This window comes from Lethenteron reissneri, chromosome 38, assembly GCF_015708825.2.
Source record: "Lethenteron reissneri isolate LAM-NWPU_2019-01 chromosome 38, ASM1570882v1, whole genome shotgun sequence".
NCBI lineage: Eukaryota > Metazoa > Chordata > Hyperoartia > Petromyzontiformes > Petromyzontidae > Lethenteron > Lethenteron reissneri.
The window spans coordinates 2,817,857-2,840,620 of record NC_083816.1 but is presented as its reverse complement, the minus strand read 5'-3'; the positions used below and the strand labels follow the sequence as shown (position 1 = coordinate 2,840,620).

Below are 22,764 nucleotides of genomic sequence, written 5' to 3'. Positions count from 1 at the left end.
AGATGCATTGCGGCTCTTGAAATACTGAATTTTGTACCGAATTGGAAAGAAATGGCTCTTCTTGTTATTTTGGTTACCGACCCCTGTTCTAGCCTTTTGTGAGACCAGGGACTTTCCCGGCATAGCCCACAAACAAAACGTGTGGTATGGTCACCGCCCCCATTACACAAATCGTCTCAGGAAGCCCCTAGACTCCTAGAGATGTCACGTGTACCCACCAGGGGTAAACATAGCACAGGTTAGGAACTTTGGATGACATGAACAATCTCATATGCATGCGTTTAGATTACTTACATCAGTTGACTGCTTTATATTTGAACACGATAAGCAACTTCGTTGAGATATCATTTTAGCCAGATCGCTTCTGAAAAAAGTTCTAAAACTCAGTGAGCCTGACCTGGTAAAATAAAAATAAACATATTTTCTTTTTACTTTACGATGAAGCTCCTACAGATATTGCGTGTAACCTATCGGGGTAAACATACCACAGCTCAGTGGGCTTTACCTGGTAAAATAAAATAGTTTCGTTTAATTTGTATATTTGTTTTAGTGATTCGCTTACCTTTCCTATACTCTTCACTCCTATCGTGTTATTATATTGTTGTTGTTGTAACGTTCTGACCCACCCCATCAAGAGCTTCATAGCTCATCGGATTTCTCCAGTATAAATAAACATTCATATTCTGATAATCTGAACCCCCCCCCCCCCAAGGTGGATTGGTGGCATAAAGACGGATCACACACAGAGAGCAGTAATCCGTGAGTAACAACACAAAGTGGAAGGACAACCATTGTGTGAAAGCACAGAGACAACGGAATCATCAGCATTGGCTCAAAACAGAAAATATGGCTCAAGTAGACCAACGTTTTGGACAGTGGCCCTTTTTAGGGCAGGCAAGGTAAGAGCCATTTCCCTACATTTGTAGCTACGTGTTAATACTGTATATATGAACATATATGTACGTATGTTACAATGACAATGGTTATCCGTTTTTTTCAACAATATAAACATGCAAGTAACGTTTGCATGTTGATCAAAGGAAATGCATACCAAGGTGTTCAAACGTGTGCACTGTCACCCCCTAGAAATGAAATGTGGTAATCCCCCCAAGGTTAAAATAAAGTCATGATAATGTGATCTCCATTCACTCGTCAAACACCGGAGATAGATCAAGATGGAACATTCTCACTCAAATCTAAAGAGTCGTACACTGAGTTCGCAGAGCATTCCAGTCTCTGATAAACAAAAAAAGACGTGACGATCAGTGTCAAGTTCAAGCGAGGGTGTGTACACTATATGCAAATCCGTTTTTGTTTTGGATACACCATTCATGCCCTGTCAGTGCAGGTCGGTGAGTACACACTGCACCATATATTGGCGGGACATCAATCTTTCTGAAAACTCAACGCATTCGTCAATAACACTGTGGCATTGGAAGGACATATAATAGATAATAGGTGACGTTTTGGGGCAATGGCCCTTCTTAATAGCAAATATTGCAAATAATAGAGGCCAGAGAAGTAGAAGCCAGAGAGGAAGGGTAAATATTATGTTTGCATGTTTTGCCACAAGTACGCACAGTTAATGCAGACTTGATGTCTTTCAAAACGGTGTCTAATTGGTGTTGAACATCGTAACACCTGCGGTTTTCACACCTGATGATGATTGCTTGTGTTGCAATCGAAACGTCGTGATAATTTTATTGTTTTATTTTCTATTCTTTTGTCATTTCCCTTCTACGTGACTTTACTGAAAGAACCAAGAATATGAATCCCTGCAGTCACGAAAGCTTTATATCGAAATTTAAATCGTAACACCTGTTTGATTTCCACAAAGGGTAAAGCCTATTCTTATACTTTTCATAATTTTGATACTATCAAAAAGGTCCCATAGAGAGAATATTCTTTGAAGACTGCACTATACACCATGGGGACTGTTACGAACAAGGCATACCACCCATGAAACTTGGCAATCACAAAAGTTATTATTAATTCTCATATCCTAAGGAGTTACAAAGAAGACCTCCAACTTTTTAAAGGAACCACGCCTATGTGTGTTAAACTTTTTTCGCACCGTACGTAGCCAACCGTGCTAATCGGAGGTGCGGGAAATGAGAACAAACTAAACACAAAATAAGCAGTTCTCAAGAAATTAAATTTAAATCTAGATTTAAAAGTACATTGTTCCCAGTGGATTCCTAATGTCGGGCGGAAGAGCGTTCCAGACGGCCACAGAAGCGCATCTGAAAGCGCCACGCGATGCAGTGACCGGTCTTTGTTTGACGTGTGTTCCGCAGCAGCAAACACCTCAGGGATCTGCTGGGGCACAGATCAATGTGAAACACCAGCAACACTTGTTTGTTCACTTAAGCCGATACACCAGATCCTCCTTGTTCATGTTTTTGTTTGTTGCGGTTGCGCCCGAGTCAAGAGCCGCATGGCTCACAGGGCTATCTCCATATATATAAGGCAAAGTTGTGATTATGTGTCTGTTCAAAATGTTTAGCGTACTTCCCGACATGCAACAAACTGCAAATTTGCCATGTGGGTACTCTCCAGACTGTACACCATGCAAAAATGATAAAAATACACTTTTGTTTTGGGGGGGGGGGGGGGGGGCTCAATAATGTATATATTTTTGGCACGGCAAGTGAGCTGTGACGTCAAATCTGTCACGTGACCCGCGCATGTGGAAGCGTCATGCATTGTTGTGTAGTGGCTAGTGCGCCGCGCTACGAACCCCGCGACCCGAGTTCGATTCCCGCTCACGGCCACCACCGGTAACAATTATTTCAACCGCTCCTGTGCCCTCCCCTAGGTCGACTCGGCCTCAAACGAGTAACTGGTGTGGTGTGTGAACATCGCCACTGGGGAGACAAAGGCGGCCGGGCGTGGTGGATCCAAGTCCCGGGCGAAGCCGGGTAGGACAGCTAGTACCTAATACATGAAACTGAATAATTTTGTGGGTGGGGTAGAAGCCAGTGGCTGGGAATCCAAAGGAGATCATCAGGTTCACACGGCGTAGTGCAATAACCGCAGCATCCACACCTTGCCCTGAAACAATGTGTGGTGATGAATGTGTGGCGGCCTTGGATACCAATAACTCTTCTCTCACATCCGTAAACAGTGAAATCAGATATCGAGCGTTGTATTTTCGGGTACTTCCCCTGTTCAATGACCTTTGTAATTGTTAATGCATTAAACATCAGATGCCATTACGCCTCTCATCGATGCGAGCTCCCTCATATGCTCATTATATTGTTTTGCAGTTCAAGTTAACGCAGGAACACCCAAGTAAATTTTCTTTGAGTGTTTGACGATTAATTTTTGGCACATCATAAAATAAATAAATAAATGTCATTAAAAAATGTTTTTTTTACCAGGTCAGGCCCACTGAGCAATATAGCTTTTTTCAGAAGCGATCTGACCAAAAATGATAGGACAACGAAGTGGCTTATCACGTGGAAATGTATAGCAGCCAAATACTAATTTATTTGAGCTAATTTACTCGTACAGTAGAATTGGGTTCATGTCTGTGGGTTTCATGAAATCATGTTTTGCAGAAGCATCTGTTAAGCAAGGTGAACTCTGGGCAGGTTTTGAAATTCTGAGTCAAACCAGCACAGTCAGGCCTGTTGCGTGAACTCTACAGTTATTTTATTTCTATTCATCATTTATTACCCACAATCCACGACAACAGAAATGTCTTGACAATGTCAGAGCTCATCGTGGCTTTATACCGATACAGGTTTTCGTTATCATCTCAGCTGTACGGTCCTAATGACTGTCAGACAGATGAAGTTTTAAGGATTAGTTGAAGAATGGAGCTCAAAGCAAGAAGGTTTGAATGATGATTAATGAATTTGTATCGAGCACCCTGGGCAGATCCCAAGGAGAGAGATCGGAATGATTCGGCAGAATCTCAGGTCACATTGCTCACTAGAATCAAGTGACAAGGGGAGAGGAGAATACCACGGCCCCATTCATAGGAATATGAAAAGCTGAGACCGCTGCTCCCTGTACCATAGTTTTTGTGGTGTGTATATTATCTGTGAATCACCTTCTAGATTCATCTTAGTAGGAGGTTCTGTATCTACTGTGGTAAGTCTAGGTCTCTAGGGAGAGGAGAATACCACGGCCCCATTAATAGGAATATGAAAAGCTGAGACCGTTGCTCTCTGTACCATAGTTTTTGTGGTGTGTATATTATCTGTGAATCACCTTCTAGATTCATCTTAGTAGGAGGTTCTGTATCTACTGTGGTAAGTCTAGGTCTCTAGGGAGAGGAGAATACCACGGCCCCATTAATAGGAATATGAAAAGCTGAGACCGCTGCTCCCTGTACCATAGTTTTTGTGGTGTGTATATTATCTGTGAATCACCTTCTAGATTCATCTTAGTAGGAGGTTCTGTATCTAATGTGGTGAGTCTAGGTCTCTAGGGTCACGATTCAATATTTAAACTGCCAGTTGAAAAGTGTGGAAGTTGTGATTTGAGTTTGTCCTGGGATAACACGTCTGCAGACACTCAAGGTTTACACTGGGAGTGAACAGCATCCCATTTGGCTCTTCTCTGTGTATGCCACGTCAGGGAAGCCTACTGGCTGTGACAACGCGTTATTAACACGGATCTCTTTTAAGATGCAACAACAAAATGTTTGCGATTGTATTACCCACACTCTACCAGCACAACCAGGGCCACCCAGAGAGGGAGGCGATCTGCCTCAAGCCCGTACAAAAGAGGGGCCAACAACAGGCCTATTTTTATTTTGCCAGGGGGACCCATGTGGCATTTGACCCACACTTCTAGCAGTGAATTGAAAATGGCTGAAGTTTTTTTTTCCCCAAACGTTCATCTCAATGTAATTGAACGCATACCTCTCTATGAATATTGCTAACTTTTAAGTTTTTGTGAATTTGTCACACCACTTGATTTCCCGCAAAGTAGTTTTTAAATTACAGGAATTGAAGTCACCTCTATAAGTTAGACAGCGAGTACCATAAGCATGACTCGTTTAAATGGACGAATCATTACATTCCTAGAGAATGATTTTACGTGAATTTTTAAACAGCTAAATTAAAAGTACAAGTATTTGTATAAAGTTTGATCCTAGGTATTTTAATATTAAATGGTGGGGTCGATTTGCCTTTACACGTGTGTAATGACAGGGTGACACCTGCCGGCCTGTAAGGGTAATTACGGTTATAGCTGCATTCCATAATGCCATATGAAGGGGCGTATCTGGAGTAAAGGTCAAGCTCGGAGTCAGTCGAAGCTCCGGAAGCCATCCCGAAGGGTCTCGAAGGTTTTAGAAAAGGAGCGTGGACAGAGGTGGAGCTTAGCCACACCAGGCTGATACAAGGAGCACCAAACCAGAGCTTCGGAGCTGTTAGTGTGGGGTCTGGGTCCTGGTTGCGTCGCTGCTGTCGTCATCTCTTCGTCCTCCACCACGTGGCTGTTCTTCTGTGAGACCAGCTCCGTCACCGCCGCTTACGCTCATCAAACAGCCCGCGTAGCGCATGACGGAGATGGGCTTTGTGTTTGGACAGCCTAGGTGTAGCCGCGTTACGAAGTGTATCGCCCTGTGTGCTCTGAAGAATAAGAAGCCTTCTGCTAGACGTGTCGAAAGTCGCTCACTACACATAGTGTTTTAACACAAAGACGTAGCTCAGAAGGTAAATAACGAAGTGACACGTTCACTTGTTTGTGAAACTTAACAGCAGTCTAGAGGTTGTGACGATGCTCAAGACAAGGATGTCAATTACAGGTTGCTGGAGAATGTGGCAATTGCTCTGCTTTCTCAAGGTGTTGTTCCGTGATTCTGATAGCATAATTGGGATGTAATGGGTAAATATAAAGAAAATGACCGCATATTAAATAAACATAACAAATAAGGCTTTATTTAATATTTTATTCAACATATATTACATGGGTGGGGGGGAAAAAAACCTGTGTATATTTCTGAACAGCTTTTCAAGATAAATGTGCATTTAGGCTGCTTAAACACAGCACATTGCACCGGTACTTTTGATGCGTTAACGAACCATTCGTGAGTTCACCACTCGCTCACAAGTGTTGCAGTACCGTGACAAGAGTCCACACAGCAGCAAAATACTCAACGTTTGCATTATATACACCGAGGTATACACAATTCTGATATGCACACAAATCATTGTCAATGTCGGAGCACGAGAGAAAACGCTTGCCATTTGCATCATTCGTGTTGAACACCAATATTGGCTTTTGAATCGTAGTGTGTTGTACGAACGATAATAAAATATTTCCTTGAATACAAATAGGATTTTTTTTACAATATTAATATATGGAAACTATAGATGAGAGGACATGTTACATTTACAAGAGCAAATCTGTAGAATTCGGATTCTAAAAAAATATTATCCGGAGGCATATTTCCCTGCAACATAAGTGACCAGGGCAAGTGCAGACAATGAACACATGGCCATAAGATTAGATAATGGGATAATATATCAGAAAACAGTCCACTGAAAGTAGCTATTTTTAAAAGTACGGGTGCCCTGAATATTTGCATCTCTTTTAACTTCGGCCGAATACTTAATTTTTCAGTAAACATATGAAAAGCCTTATTTTTGGACGGTGGGCTGCTCTTGATAAACACCAAGGTTTTTGGTGGGGGTAGAACGACGGGAGGAGGTTAGCATGGGGAACAGGAGTTGGGAAAACAATGATCCCTACCATTAAGTCTAGATAAATAAAACAGAGAGATTGAGACAGTGAGAAAACGGCAGAGGCATAGCGACAGAAGGATATAGGGAAACTGCAATGAAGACACAGAGACAGATATAAAGACATGGAGACAGAGGGATAGACAAAGAAACAGAGGGAATCGGAGACACCAAGGGAGATGAACACAAAGAGGGACAAAGATGGAGAAAAGGACCATTCGATGAAGATTGAGACAGAGGAAGTGAGAGACAGAAGGGGTCTTGGAGACAGGCAGTGAGAGAAAGAAACAGTGAGATACCAGTCAAAACAAAAATAGATTTCAAATAGGCCACATACATAACTTGCCATCTGATATTTGGCTAAATAGTAACATGTGCTATTTGGTACATTCCTAGTTCAAATGAAAGCAAGTGGTAGTTTCTTGAAAGGAGTCTCATTACACGATCACAATTAATCACGAGTTAGCAACCTAGTTGCAAATAGAGGCTCAAATTCAATCTGATTTAGCTTATAAAAAAGTGGAAACTTAGTCTAGAAATCAAACAGAAGATATGTTTAATGTTTTAAAACTATTAATGTATTCAAAGGATTACAATCTCTCTTTGACTTTTTTTGGAAAAAAATCCCATTGCAGTTTATGTTTTTACTTCTTTCTCACCGTACGTAGCTACCAGCACGGTTATTGCTCTATTCTGTGGCGACTCACAAGCTCTTCACACAACACAATAACAGCAATGACAAGTTGGGTTTTCACAAGTAGGAACTCGGGTGACGATTGTTCTTTTAAGCAATCAAGCACAAATATCGCAGGCAAAGCACTATGTTGGTCTGTTTCTAAAACCAACATTTCCCTCATTCCTTTATCCCATAAGCCATGAACATGTCTTGAGCATCATGACAATAACATCACATTAGCCTTTTCTATTTTCTCAGAAATTCCTAATCGCTATATCACGAGTAGTATCGGTCTTAATTTATTTCTGAGGAAATGTTGAATGCAGTGTGATCATGTACAGGTTCTTGTGCATTGGCTGATCAGAAAATCAAGTTTGACTGTTAGTGTAATGAAATAGTGACCATTGTTCTATAGCACATACTGAAAGGGGTGAAATCTAAAAAGTGTAACAGTTTGAATGAAACAAATATTGGAAAAATTTTGTCCAACACTAAAATTTTTTGAAATGTTGAACAAATTTTGTTATTATGTGATGTCACATGCCAGAGAGTACAAGATTGTTCCACCGCTGGATGACACTGCAACTCAGTAGTTTGCGTGTGATGCGGAGAGAGGGCAGCACACTCTCTTGCAGCCCATGTGACCAGACCATGAATCACAGTCGTTATGAAGTAACATTCACGGTGAGCACTGCACACTATTCAAGTGAACCATGAAGCTGCTCGTCTTCATTGATTGCCCTGAGCCAGTGATGGAAAATAATCAACTTGTGAAACGATGAATAAACCTGAATCGTTGAGGAAATCACAGTTTGCAACACAACCAACCTTTTATAACTGAGACACAACATTTAAATTAATGTCAAACTTGAACGGTAATGTTCGTGATATTTTGACTTGAACACTGAATTCCAGGCGGTCTCTTGACTGCGACTATGGTGCGTTCACTGGTATTGCCCGTAGCGTCCCAGATCTTGCTCCGAGCTTCCTTTTGATGGCAGCTGTGAAGGGTCATCTACAAACTGGGGAGGCCCTGTAACATTGGAAAAGTATACTTGTACTAATAGGGTTTTCCTCCTTTTTACTGGCAACAAAACTGACACCTTTTGCAGGGAATCATGTTGACATTAACCACAATACTTGCAGTCAAAATGCAAACAAAAATAATACTCTGATAATTTATGCATTGTCCTTGAAACTTATTGGTCCACACCAGAGACAGCTTTCCTTAGAGCCTAGTCTCATACGGTGTTCAACCAGATGACGTCAAAAGGCTCCCTAAGGAAAATTGTCTCTGGTGTGGACCAATGAGTTTCAAGGACAATGCATAAATTATCAGAGTGTTGTTTTTGTTTGCATTATGACTGCAAGTATCGTGGTTAATGTTAACAAGATTACTTGCAAGAGGTGTCAGATTTGTTGCCAGAAAAAGGGCAAAAACCCTATTAGTATATTTTGGTACTGGCAAAGGAGGCCTCATGATATAGAACAATACTTGTTGTCACACATTCCACTGCAACAGAATTACCGCTCAAAGAACTGAGAAGCACACATATGTTGGCATCAGTATCCGCAGGAGTTTTGCAGTCCGAGTGTGCTTGCCCAGCAGGTAGGCATGCCACATTAGAGCAGCAATTCTTAAGCTTTACTGTAGCCTTGCACACCTTTGCTTCTCAATCGTTAAAACATTTATAATGTCAAGAAATACATAGGTTTCATGACACAAATTAGTTGTACTTACGTGCCCAAGCTTAATTTGCATTTTGATTATTTACCTTCTAAAAAAAATCTGGCATGTCTCGCATCCCCAGAAAAGGCATCTCGCATCCGACAGGAGGTGCGTGCACCCGAGGTTAAGAACCACTGCATTAGAGCCTATATCCAAGTTTATAAAACCTGATTTGGATTTGTATATGAATTTTTTTTATATGAATTTGACCTTGTATCGTTTTAATCCTCGTAGAACTTAAAACGAAATCACCAGCTCTTACAAATGATTTTGGAAAATGTGCTGATATTTTCCTCTCTGTGAAAAAGTTGAGCCACATTACTTCGATGAATACTTGGGAATGTACATCATAGACCATCAACTGACACCCTTCAGTTTTCAAAGCTGGCTTCACTAAATTGTTGACACAAGTATCAATTATTTTAAAATAGTGAGGTCATCAGACTAAAGCCACCAAATGTACGCCACGTAAGAATTCCTGTTTTATAATTGTCAAGCTCATTTAGCTTGAAGGCAGGATCACTGCCTGGGCATGCAAGACACCTTCATTAGTATTCGACGTTTGTGACATCTGACCACTTCTTATATTTATTAATATGATGTGGATTGTCAACAAGTATTATTCATTAATTATTATTTATATTCTTTCAAACATTTGGAGCAGTACTATGAAGACGTTTTATTATGTTAAAGCTCCTTACATGTAACTCCAAATTATATTCCATACAGACCATTACGAGAAAGCCATGCACTCCCTCTGCTGGGAAAATATATTAACTGAAGTGCCACCACTAATTCAATGCACGCAAATGCATTGTGTGCAGGTGGTAGTAATGAAGAGCGCTCACCATTTTGGTACTGTTGTGCTGTGTAGCGGGTGAGCATAATGCCAACGCCTTCTATGAGGGCAAGGAGGACGCCTCCCATCACCGCTGAGCCCACCATGGCGACCGGGCCACCTGAACACAAGTCATACAACAAGGTGGGAATTTGAGAATGCGTTTCCCCCTTTTTTCTGGCAACAAAAAAAAACTATTCTCATATTTTGGTACTGGCAAAGGAGGTCCCCATGATGAAGGTGGGAATGTGTATTTTCAGTTTCAGTCATATACTTATAATGGAGTTTGAATTAAAAAAATAAAACTGTGTAGGTGCACCAAAAGACAAACCATGCACAACTATGACCAATTTGTGTATTGACAAGACAATCCTGTACACAATTCTCATACAAGGACGGCAAAGTTTCTCTGCCCTATCATCACTGGACGAGAAGCATTTTGTCTCTCTTTCTGAAGTTTAACAGGGTATTGAGAAAAAACAATGCTTGGCCTTTGAGTATGGCATAGGATGCTAGGAATTTAATGGCATGAAAGAGGAAGTAGATTGGAATAAACCAAGGCAAGGAATGTACTGTTGATGTAAATGAGAAGAACAAGATTTGATAGATGAAGTGCATTTGCAGGATTGGGTGGGGGGGGGAAAGTTAGTGAACCACTATAGGTTTATCCCCTTGAGCTAAAGCCAGCTGGTAGGTTATCACGGGCCAGGTGTTGACCGTATTAACTGAAATAGTTGTGGGGATCTAGCATAAATAAGTTATCGTGTGATTTGGTAAAACCAAAATCATTGACCATGATGACCCACTAAATTTGAACCCTACACAAATGCCTGTGTTACAAAGGTTAGGGTTAAGCTTGGTGTTAGCGAATGTTGCGTGACAGTGACTGTGAGATCCAAATGTAATGTCATGGTTGTGCATGCATTTACCTTACACTGCCACCTCGTGGGGTTTTCAAGAGGCTAAGTGGTATCTGAAAGGGTTGTAGTCTAGGTTCTGGTACTCCAAATATGCAGGTCAACAGCTAAAGGACACTGTCCTTTATTAGGTAATTGTTATCCAAAATAGTGCAATATAGCCCAGGGTAGTCATAGCATTACCAATGGGGGATAATCCTCCAATAATCTAAAGGCGCCCACAAACTCTGGGAGATAAACAGCTGCCGCTCAGTTTTCTCACCTAACCCAATCAAGCTCATCTTGACGTGACTTGTGAGAATGAATGTATTTGGAATTTGCTCTAGAAATAATGTGACCACATAAACCACGTTCCGCATTTAACGGCTTTTTTTTAGGAACCCCTGAATATTGATGAGAAAAAAATGATCAAACATTGCACTCCCAAAGCTCAACAACTGAACAGCATGCAAAGCAAAGTTGACTTGTTGTTAGCTGCATCCCCACGCTGTGCGGAAATGTCAGGCAGTCCCCATTCAGTGGTCTCTTACTCCACTAAACCTCCCAAACAAGATGTTATATTTACCTTAGTATTATGTACTACTTATAGACTACATGAGTCTGAACATTAATTGTTGAGCAGTCAATAGAAAATAAATCCGCAAATAACTTAAATTTGGTCTTGACTTCAAGCTTTCGTGACCGCACGAATTCATATTCTTTGGGTCTTTCGGTAAATTCACGTAGACGACCGCTTGTGTTGCGGTAGAAACGTCGTAGTTTTTGTTTTTGTAATTTTCTTTGAACCTATCTACGTGACTTTACCGAAAGACCCAAAGAATAGTTAAATATGGTCTTCATGGAAATAATTCTGGTTTTGTTAAGAAAGTGGATATACAGTAAACCCTCTCAATGCGAGAGTTCTGGATGCACGAGTTTTGCAAATTCGGGAGTTACTAAATGTATACGAATTTCCTATTCGCGACCCACCGAACTCCGTTATTCACGAGTGTGCATAGTGTCAGACCACCGATACTGGGGAGGTGTGCGCAGAATGTGGTTACATTTGAATCTGTGAAGATTTGCCATTCCACCGAGGCTGCCCGATAGTCCTAAAGTCCTGCAGTAATCCCACTCTTGTGCATGTTTACTTTATACGTGCTACTTACAGCTGACTCGTTCATATATTTTTGTATAAACGAGTCGACTGTGAGGTCCATTCAAAAGAACGCTAATGCAATCAGGGAAAGCGTTGCGGTGAGCGCTCCCCAAAGTGCTAAAATGATAACTGTGCATTGTCATCAAACACTTACAACTCCCGAGGAGTCATCCTCCGAAATTTCTCACCATCACCACCACCTTCATCGTCGTCAAATGATGATCAAAGGTAATAAAACAACATATTGTTCTTTATAATTCATTACTTATTTATTGTAGAAATTGTTTTAAAACATTTTACCATTTCCCCCCTATGTATACTCGTACGAAGAACGTAACCCCATTTTTCCGCATTGCAATGAGGTTTCTGCATTCGCGAGCGTTTTCAAGAATGTAACCCTCGTGGATAGGGAAAGAGTTTACTATACCGGGTCAGCCCTGCCCTGTGAATTAGCCAGATACACTGAGGCCATAATCTTTGTGGGCGGCGGGGGCAAAGCAGCTGCTGCACTCACTGCGGGAGGCAAGCACGGCGCCCGTCAGGGCTCCGCTGGTGATCGAGTTCCACGGGTCCTCCTTGCCTCGCAGCTTCACCAGCCCACAGTCGATGGTGGAGAAGAGGCCACCCCACACTGCGAAGCTCCCTGAGGGCACGGTGGACACATTTTAGGCAGGCCTCCACTGTAAGCAGCCGTATAAACACAATACAATTTGGATCAATAGAGCGACCATATGTGACCCCTACTCGAGACAACACATGAAACACTCAATTGAGACTGAGCGAGTAGAATGTACCGCTGAGAAACATGCTAAAATACTTCGGAGCCTGTTTTATTGTCAGGAAAAATTGTATAATTACATAATCTGACTGGATTGCACTGAGGTTAGAGCCCTTGACTCACTTGGAAGGTTGTGAATGAATTACATTCCCAGCCAGATCTTGACTCGGCTTATCATCTCTCGATAAAAAAAAATCACTTGATGGAATTGTAATAGTGGTCTATGAGAGAGATAAGTGGTCGCCAATGGAATGTCAAGATTTCCAGCACTCGCTCATTTCACCGTCCCATTGCTCAACTGAGTATGCAGACACTTTAAAAATACATTTTCCTCCTTAAGGAAATTGAATGAATATATAAATTCGAATAAACAATTGCACAAATGTTTTGGTTGATTTCAACTGCCAGATAGACAAATTGTTTAACCTCTACCTTGAATGTGGCACTTAGGCAACCAATCACCTCTTCACTCTTATTGGATGTGGAAAACCTGAGCTTATTTTGCTAAAGGTTGGTCCTGCGATTACCAGATGAAACAGGCTGACATTGTATGCTGAGTGGCCGTAATATGACGTATCAAGAGAGGGCACTGTAATGCAATCGGAGGCAAGGGAAAACATGAACGTAGCAGCAGGTAAGGAAGTGGCCAATTCTTCCTATGGCGCTAATGTTTAATTGAGTTTTACATTTACGCATGGATTAGCATTTGGGTGCATGTGTTGGCCCTGTGAGTATTCTATTTAAAGAGCATGAGGGTAAACAAGCTCCTCCCTTGTCATTAAAGCAAATTTGTTGGCTGCCGATATAATACGGATTGAGTTCAAAATCCTGGGCATGGCTTGCATAGCATCCTAACCTGGCACTACGCTTAAACATCTGAATGTGTTGACATCTAACGTTTTGCCCTTAGCAAAGCAACAATAAGTTTGAGGATTTCATATTGCACACCCTCATTAGTCCAGTCCAGTCCATCGCGAATGCACACTAATCACACGTGTAAGTCTTTGGAACAACACTGTTTTAAGCCTACTGCAAAATTGGCTCAAGCTAATTTATACCCGATATTAAAAGGGGTCAGTACATTATCGTCTTGGTACAGCTCCTGCCAGATAGGTGCTGTGGCTCACAACTCACAATTAGAATGTTGCAGTTCTATGCTGTTTGGGGGCTTGTCCCAGCGTATCATTCCCGTGGGTTTATTAAATAAGTAAAATGTTGTCGTAAGTCAAGAATGTATCCCATGAAGTGACTGGCTCCCTCCTAACATCGCATTTTGTTATTTTCTGCCACTGGCTCCAAGCCATGAATAGAGATGAGCACATACCATGCTTGCCATTGTGGAGAAACACTTTTGACGACTGTGATTGGAGGGTGTTATAATGAAAAAGCCATTTACACTGAAAAATAACAGTCACACTAAAAAAAATGGTTTCATATTAAAATTATATTTGAGCAAGTTAACGTCCTTTCCAATATATGATAATTCCCATCCGCCCACCCTGAGACAAAACGTGGGACAGCTGGTGATTGGTCAGATGGTTTTGTGCATGCAAAAGGGTATATTCTGAAAACTAAAGAGTACCGTGGGCAGTGTACTGGCCATTACATTTTGCATAGGTTGTACAAAGAATGTTAAAGACAATTATGTGCTGCTGTTAAAAAGTCCAATCTGAATGAGTAGTGCAACAAACCGTGCCTCTCAACTAACCTCCAATCTGAGGAGCTCTCAGCTTCATGGCACTCATACTGCCTCGCATTCTCTGCCTCATACCCTGCACAAACACACAGGGCACAGCAACAACATTTAACATTTCAATGGTCATTTGCATAAATCGTAGGTCATCCCCATCATTTAATTACATTCACAGAAACTGCAGGCAATTACATTTTTTATGCTTAACTGACCAAAATGGTCATTATAGCAATTAGATATGTTTATCTTTACCATAAACTAAATACTCTTATTTACCAGGTAAGGCCCACGGAGCTATACAGCTCTTTTTCAGAAGGCACCTGGCTACAATTGATAGCTCAATCAAGTGGCTTATCATGTGGAAATGTAGAGCAACCAAACACTCTAAATGCGTTTTTCTAAATGTAGAGGGAAAAACCGGAGGCCCCGGAGAAAAAACCCAGCCCCACAGGGAGAACACGCAAACTCCAACTATACAGGAGGCAGGGTTGAGCCACGACCTCCTGTATAACAGGTGAGTTAGATAACATCTTGCCACTGAGGTGTGATAACCACAGGGAGCCTACTATCCTACTATGACAATTGAATGTTACCTTTGCTTTAGTATTCTAATGGCTCAATTGATGCAAATTGCTACAGCCCCCTGGTAATGTCACATCACCAATTTGCACTGTTGTGCTGTAAAGCACACCTACTTGTAGGACCCTGTGTCATATGCAACAGTAGATTATTGTATACTGGAGTGATGATATACGATGGATACCTTAAAAAAGGAATGCATAATTTATTTTTGAATCAATTTCTTATTTAACATTTCGGCAACGTACGGTGCATAAGAAGTTAAACATATACACATACTCTTTGGTTCTTTCGGGAAAGTCACGTAGGTATCAAATAAAATACGACGTTTCGGGCGCAACACAAGCGTCCATCATCAGATGGGAAAGCACCTGATGATGGATGCTTGTGTTGCGCCAGAAACGTCGTTATTTATTATATATGTTATACCTACGAAAGAGCCAAAGAGTATGGATTCCTGCAGTCACGAAAGCTTCAAATCAAGATACACACATACGTAGATATTTAATGGACCATCTTGAACATGTATACTCTTTAAACACTAGAGGGCAGTCTTTACTCGTCAACTCACACCTGACCGAGGCATTTGCGTGACATTCACTCACAACTCATATTCAAATGACACTCAACGCTCGCACGAACCAAACATGCATCCATCACCTTCAACCAGAAAATGTAATGTCAGATTTAATGCTTAAAGTGGCACAACTATATGAAGTGCATTGACGTGCTTTGCTCTTCAGGCAGCAAACTACTTAGTGCAATAAGCACTTGGTAAAGTGTTTTGCCTTTTTGTCAAAGAACATATAAAATACCATAGGTTCTTAAATTCCAGTCAGAATACACTCAACTATATTACACAAATATATTGCTCATGATCCCTTACTGAGTAATTGTTTTCAGGTCTCCCTGGAAAGTTATCTTTGTCACAACCGATCATTCGATTAAAAAGAAAGGAATGGACAATTTCATTGCAATGACAAAACCGACTGAAAAAAAAGCGTTCATGCATTCATTCATTGTTGCATGTATTCATCACCATCAATTCTTCATATGTGGGGTGGAAATGGAATGATCAAAACCGTGGAACATTGTGAGCAGCGTAGCAATTGTCTACGTTTGCGCTTTTCACCACCTGGTGCCCGCCACAAGGTCAGATCGTTCCGCAGGCAATCCTACTGTTTTGCCGAGGGACGGCACACGTACCACAGGCGCATTTCGGAAGCCCTTGATGCACTGAAAGATGCCTCCCCCGATGGCACCCATCGTGAAGGCCCCTCCGCAGTCATCCACGATCCGCCACGGGCTGCCGATGGCAGAAAACGTCACTCAAACACAGGCACGTGATGGCTGTAACGATGGCAAGGCAATGCGAGGCTAAGGACTGACATGTAAATAAATGCAGCGCTTACACCGTTGCATACAGTCAAATGTACTAAAGTTGTTTGAAATATTTGAATATTTGCCAAAAAAGAATCCAATACAATAGTTTGAACGTTTAAATTAGATAAACATTTCGACAGGAATTTTATGATGTAGCGTAACTATGGTGACAGTTTTATGAGCAGAGTTCACATATCCACATTCCTACAAATATCCTCAATAAAATATGCACATAGTGTACTATTTAAATTATAACTGGCAAACTTAAGACTTTGCATTGTTGCAAAGAAATTACTTTTTACGAATGGAAGCTGGTATACCTTAAGAACATTAACAATCCTCAGTTTGGCTAATGAAATGTGATGAATGCACTTAAAAAGTGATAAACTATAACGCAACTCACTCACATCTAACATACATAATTCGACTATAACTTATAATTTCAAGGTCATATACACTTTCAAGACCATGATCTTACTTTGATTTTGATATTTGATTGCCTTTTGCAAACTGGAAGTAAATATTCTGATGAGGCTGGTCCATGGAATTGAATCTGAAGCGTGAATTCTGGAAGTACGGTGATACAAAGTGATTTTTTGTATCTGCACCGGGAAGGTCAAGTTGGTTTTATCAAATCGCAGAATCGAGCCTTCAGGGGAAAACGACATCAAATTTTGCTCGGAGCCAAGTATTGGGGAAAAATATCTGATCAATGCAAAGCTGGGTCTGGAGACTTCAATGACACTAAGTTAATCCCCTTGCCATTTGGAAGCACAGTCTGTTAATCCGAGTTACGGCACATCCTGATTGCCACTGTCGACCCAATTGTACTGTTCCCTGTCCCCTGAAGGCTCTTGTCGTAAAGGAATTGTGGTGTGATTATAGTTTTTTTGGTCGGGGGAAGAGAATTTCAACACCGAGTGTCAGAGCAAATACGCACTGCTGGTGCTGAAAGATCCCACATTCTATTTTCACTTTGGTTCCCTGGTTCACTTATCTCATTGCCAAGGGATGGTATTATTTCCCTCGATGGAAAAGCTGCGCTTGAATTGATCATAAGTATATATGTTATACATGAACAACACATGGAGGTGAAATTCAATTCCAATGTGTGCAGGGATGCAGCACATGTCGAGCATTTAATGAATAGGCATGCACCTACGTGGCAGCAGGAGTCGACCAAGCATTATCTTTATATATTAGAAAAAGTTTGCTGGCTGGATTTCTAACTGAATTCTTGACTGGCGCATGGCCAAGTGTGCGGTGGTGACACCACCGTTCACATCTGCACGTAGACATCGCCTGCATCCCACAGTGTTGAGCCAGGTTCGTGCGTCGTGCTGATGTCACACCGCCCCCCGACCACCCTCCACACGAGCCGTGTATACCAAGCAAATTGAATAGAGGAGACAGAGGCAGGTGATGGAGGAAAATAGAGGAAGAGGTGGAGAGGAACACAGATGAGAGGGGAGGGGTGAAAGTGCAAGGGCATGAAACGGAGAGGACAAAAGAGAGAGAAAAATGGAAAGAGCGAGGGAAAGCGCCACGCCGTGGGAGGGAGGATTAGGGAGAGGCAATAGAGATTGAGATGGGAAAGGGGAAGCTAGGAATCAGGAGAGGTGAGAGAAAAAGGGAGAGATAGGGGGGAGGTAAGTGGATGAGGTACAGTGGAGGGAGGAGAGGAATACAGAGGGAGAGGTAGAGGGGACAGGAATAAACAGCTATAGAGACAAAGCCAGAAATCGAGATAAATTGGAATATACGGTGGATAGAGAGGGGACTGAATAAAAGATAAAAACAAGTTTTCCTGGCTAACTGGGAGGGATGTGGTCACAGCAATTCAAATTATTGAGCCATCTGCTGTTACAACCACACTTGCCAGTGGCATTGCTCAAATCACACTATGCTGGAAGCGTATCACGTTACACGAAAGCAGGTTATTTTTGCACCTTCACATCGAGCATGTGATGCACGTAAACACACAGCTGACAACAAAGGGTGTGCAAAAAAATCAAGACTCATGACGCTTATGTATCAATTTAAACTTTGCAAGTTATACATTTTTGGATATATCTTACCCATAGTTTTGAACGTCAAGTGACTGTACAACAAATGCAAGTATTTTTAATATTTGTTAAATGTTCCTATGATCACTATACACTTTTTTGTAATACTTCAATATTTTACTTAAATATGGAGGCTCAGAATGTATGTGCTATGAAGATGGGTCATTGCCCAAAACGTTGCATATTATATAGTTTCCTTTTAAGGCAGTGCTATTGACGAATGTCGTTTTCCGACAGCGAAGGTGTCTCACCAATCGAGATGAGCATCCCGTCCATTGCTCAGTTGAGCATGGACACACTCTGACCTTGAATATGTTTGGCTCGTGCTGTTACTGTGGTAAGCACTCCCACTCCCTGCTCTTGCATATTAAGTTCATTACACTTTAGACATTTGTGATTCACCTTGCCAACCGTTCAGTTTGTACTTAAAACCCCTAATTTGCAACAGTATTGACGATTGTATGTTGGGTTCTGGCCAAAGGCACGTTCTCGTCCGCATACAATTTATAAAAGTAGTAATAAAAAAGTGGCGGTCAACAGTCACAGTATATCAGTGTTTCAATCCTACTAACAAGAATTATCATTGTGTTTGCGGACGTGAAAATAGGGGTGTGGTTACATCATCTACTGGTCCAAAAATAACTTAAGTCTAGTCTCCTTGAGATTGGATTTTGACCGAAATATTCGCGAACACAAATTAGGTTAAAACTGATGCTTTACACACCATTAGCTTACAGTGCCTGATAGGGATATGCCTGCCTGCTTGTGTTCACAAGCAATTAAAAATACACAAGATACAAATTAAAAGCTATTTTGGTGTTCATGGTATATTGACCCACAGCCTAAACATGAACAGCATATCAGAATAATCATCCACACCAATTACTGACTTTATATCCCCCTATCCATAACTATAATGAATATGAAAATATCAAAGTTATTTTAAAATCAGTCATCAAATGTTGAGACTTTACTTTGCTAGAGGAATGGGGTTTTCCGATAGTGGCTCTCAGCTTCCAATCGGATTGGGTGCCAGCCCATAAAGTTTAGACTTTTTGAATTTAACATTCCCACAAACTATTTTAAGTGTTATACATAACTGCTAATGACTATTATAAACTACAATAATCAAAAGCCCCTTGTCTGCGATGCACCTGCATTCTATGTTTTAATAAATGTAATGTACTCTTTGTAATTTAGTCATGTAATGGATTTTCTGCCATCTTTTTTAAAACCCAATATGCACTTCGGAGTAATGGTTTTGCAGTTACAGCAATGTCCGACAATACCCAGGTTACGTACTGCCCAGTAATATCTGGGCTTCATTATTGTATAACCTGGAGATTGTCGAAATAACCATTGCGACAAGCTCTTGTCTTTTCATAGTGTGGCACAGATATTTTGCACAGCAAGCGGCAAACTCACCGCTCCACACTGTGTGTGTGAATGCAATTCCTATGGCATGAAATATTATTGTAGTCAATGTGTAATGTAAGACATTGAATGGCTGATGAAATGGCAAAGGTGAGAGTGAGGACGACCAACGTGGAGCTGATATGCACATGTGCAGGAGATAGTGCTATCGTAGGATCATGAAGGATGGTAAGAGTATAAGGAGGCCTTCATCCAGTAGTGGATAGAAAATGGCTGATGATGTGACAATGATCATGAATTAGAAGTACTGATCTCATATTGCTCGTAATGTACATGCTGCCAGTGTTAACAGCCAATTAGTAATAGTTGAACAAGTGTCATGATTTGCTTACCTTGGTGGTTTTATTTCTGAATCTAGAGGATGTACTAATTACGCGGAAGATAAAATGTCTGGGCATATTGGTGCAGGTAGTAAGATATAAAAGACAGCAAAAATAAATAAAAGTATACGTATGAAACCTGGGTAACAACGGCAGGGCTGTATGGACAACACACTTGTATGCTAAGAAAACAAGCTAATATTCTGCTAGTTACGGAAAACAGAGAAATAAGGTTTGACTGAAAAAGAAAGGGAGATATTAGACACAACTTTAAGATGGAATGAACCTCGTGGAAGACATGCGGAATGCAGACTTCTCCAGGATGGTCATGTCCGAACAATGCCACCAAACAAGAATGCAGCGAAAGAAGAAACATGGCAATGCTGGTAGAAGTAATTAGACTGAGGATGAACAAGAAATAGGTGGAATAGAGGGCCAGGAAGAGGTACTGTGATGGAGCAGCAACAGGGAAACATCAGCAACAGATGGGACAAGATCGTGGGTCGGCTGAATCAGAATATGTATTGACACTGGAGGAATCCGATGAGCTATGAAGCTTATTGTTTTATTTTTATTATTTTCCTTCAACGTGACTTTACCGAAAGAACCAAGAAGATGAATCCCTGCAGTCACGAAAGCTTTAAATCGAAATTTATGAAGCTTTTCTTAACAGAATTTCCAAACCCGCGGCTCTTTAAGGACTACTTCGGGACGTTCGTAATTAAGGGCCGTCTCGTATTCACCACACGCATTGCGGCACTTGAAAAATTGGACAGAAATGTCTCTCATCTTTGTTATTTCCATGTTGATCGCTCAGTGGAGGACTGCTGCGGGAACGTCATGGACCCGGACGCCTCCATAAAGGGGCTGGGACAGAGAGAGATTCGTAAAAGTACGACGCGGTCAACCATAGGGGTCGTCCATAAATGACGTCACGGGATTTTGGACGATTTTTGACCCCCCCCCCCCCTTCGTCACACGGCGTCACAAAAAGCCAGACCCCCTCAAATGACGTCACAAAGCTGACCCCCCCCCCCAAAATATATATATAAAACATGCCTCAAATCGCTTTAAACTATTGTCATTGTAGTGCGTATTTTATGTGGCGCTGCACTCTGTTGTAGGAGAAAACATTAAAAAGTCTATTTAAGTAGAACTTGTCTATATTTATTTAAAGTTGCGCATTTTGATGTGACGTCACATTTCTCACCCCCCCCCTCGTCACACATGTCTGACCCCCCTCGATGCGTGACGTCATTTATGGACGGTCCCTGATCATTGCCTTTACTTTTTTCCATTTGCGACTGCAACACAAAAACAACAATCCGACGAACAGCAATTACGCCACAGTGCGTTTCTTTTTCGATTTAAAGCTTTCGTGAATGCAGGGATTCATCTTCTTGGTTCTTTCGGTAAAGTCACGTAGAAGGGAAGTAATAAAATAATAAAAATAAAACATAATAAAACAATTCTCACGACGTTTCGGCCACAACGGCTGCTTGCGTTGTGGCCGAAACGTCGTGAGAATTGTTTTATGTTTTATTATTTTATTACTTCCCTTCTACGTGACTTTACCGAAAGAACCAAGAAGTGCGTTTCTTCTTTTAATTTGGATCGAAAACTAATTTCTTTAGAACTGCGTTGAGGCAACGGCTGGCTACGTACGGCGCGAAAGAAGTTCTTACACGCAACACTGGGCACGCGTTACAAACGTGACAACATGAAACAACGCTGACATCGACCGCACGCCGCTGAACTTGGCAATACTATCGACGGTATCGTAGCTACGACAGCAAGAACACTTAGAGAGAGAGAAACGCGTTGACATTCGCCACTCATTGTCACCGAATTATCCCCCAGCGTCTCATTTGGTACCCCACAGCGCTCAGTGCTGCAACGTGCGAGCGTTTGTTTTCATCGCGACGCGTTAACACGATCGTTGTTGTGTCTTTTTTTTAAACAATCGCCGCTGCTGTTGTTGTTGTTGTTGTGTTTGTCAAAAGTTTCCTCGTTACCACGGCTCCCTAGCGTACTCCTCCATGGCGGCCCTCACGTCGATTCCTCCTTCGCGATTCCCACACAGCGCGAACTTCGTTGAGGAATCGATTCCTTGTTCTGTGACCCTTAATTTGTCTAATTCTGTCTCCTTCGTTACAACGGCCCGCGTGTAATATAGGCATATAATTAGCGTATGTTGTATGCAAGATAAATTATCGATTTTTTTACGCGCACGAGTCTAGACATTGTATGGTGAGCTAAAGAATCGACTTGTTTTGGAATCGTTAAATCGATGTGGCTTGCCCACGGTGACGTCACGATCAGCTGAGCTTGGAGAAATCCGATGAGCTGTGAAGCTATTTCTCACAGATGTCCAGTACGGGCGGGTCACAAAGTTACAACAACAAACAATACAAACAAACAAAAACTATCAGCGTACAAAGTATGGGAAAGATAAGCTCATCACCAAATATAAATAAAGTATATAAGATCAAATTGCATCCAGCAGTGG

General features: G+C 41.5%; 1 protein-coding gene across 1 annotated transcript; it reads right to left on the bottom strand.

Annotated features, from left to right (window-relative positions):
- Positions 1-5,921: 5,921 nt before the first annotated feature.
- Positions 5,922-22,326, bottom strand: TIMM17B (translocase of inner mitochondrial membrane 17B). The gene is made up of 6 exons (XM_061566939.1): positions 22,271-22,326; positions 16,259-16,358; positions 14,489-14,552; positions 12,517-12,645; positions 9,958-10,068; positions 5,922-8,413 (listed from the first exon to the last, which is right to left on the bottom strand). Exons 1-6 carry the CDS (start codon positions 22,294-22,296, stop codon positions 8,325-8,327), a joined length of 519 nt encoding a protein of 172 aa, XP_061422923.1. The 5' UTR covers positions 22,297-22,326; the 3' UTR covers positions 5,922-8,324.
- Between the last annotated feature and the right edge of the window lie 438 nt (positions 22,327-22,764).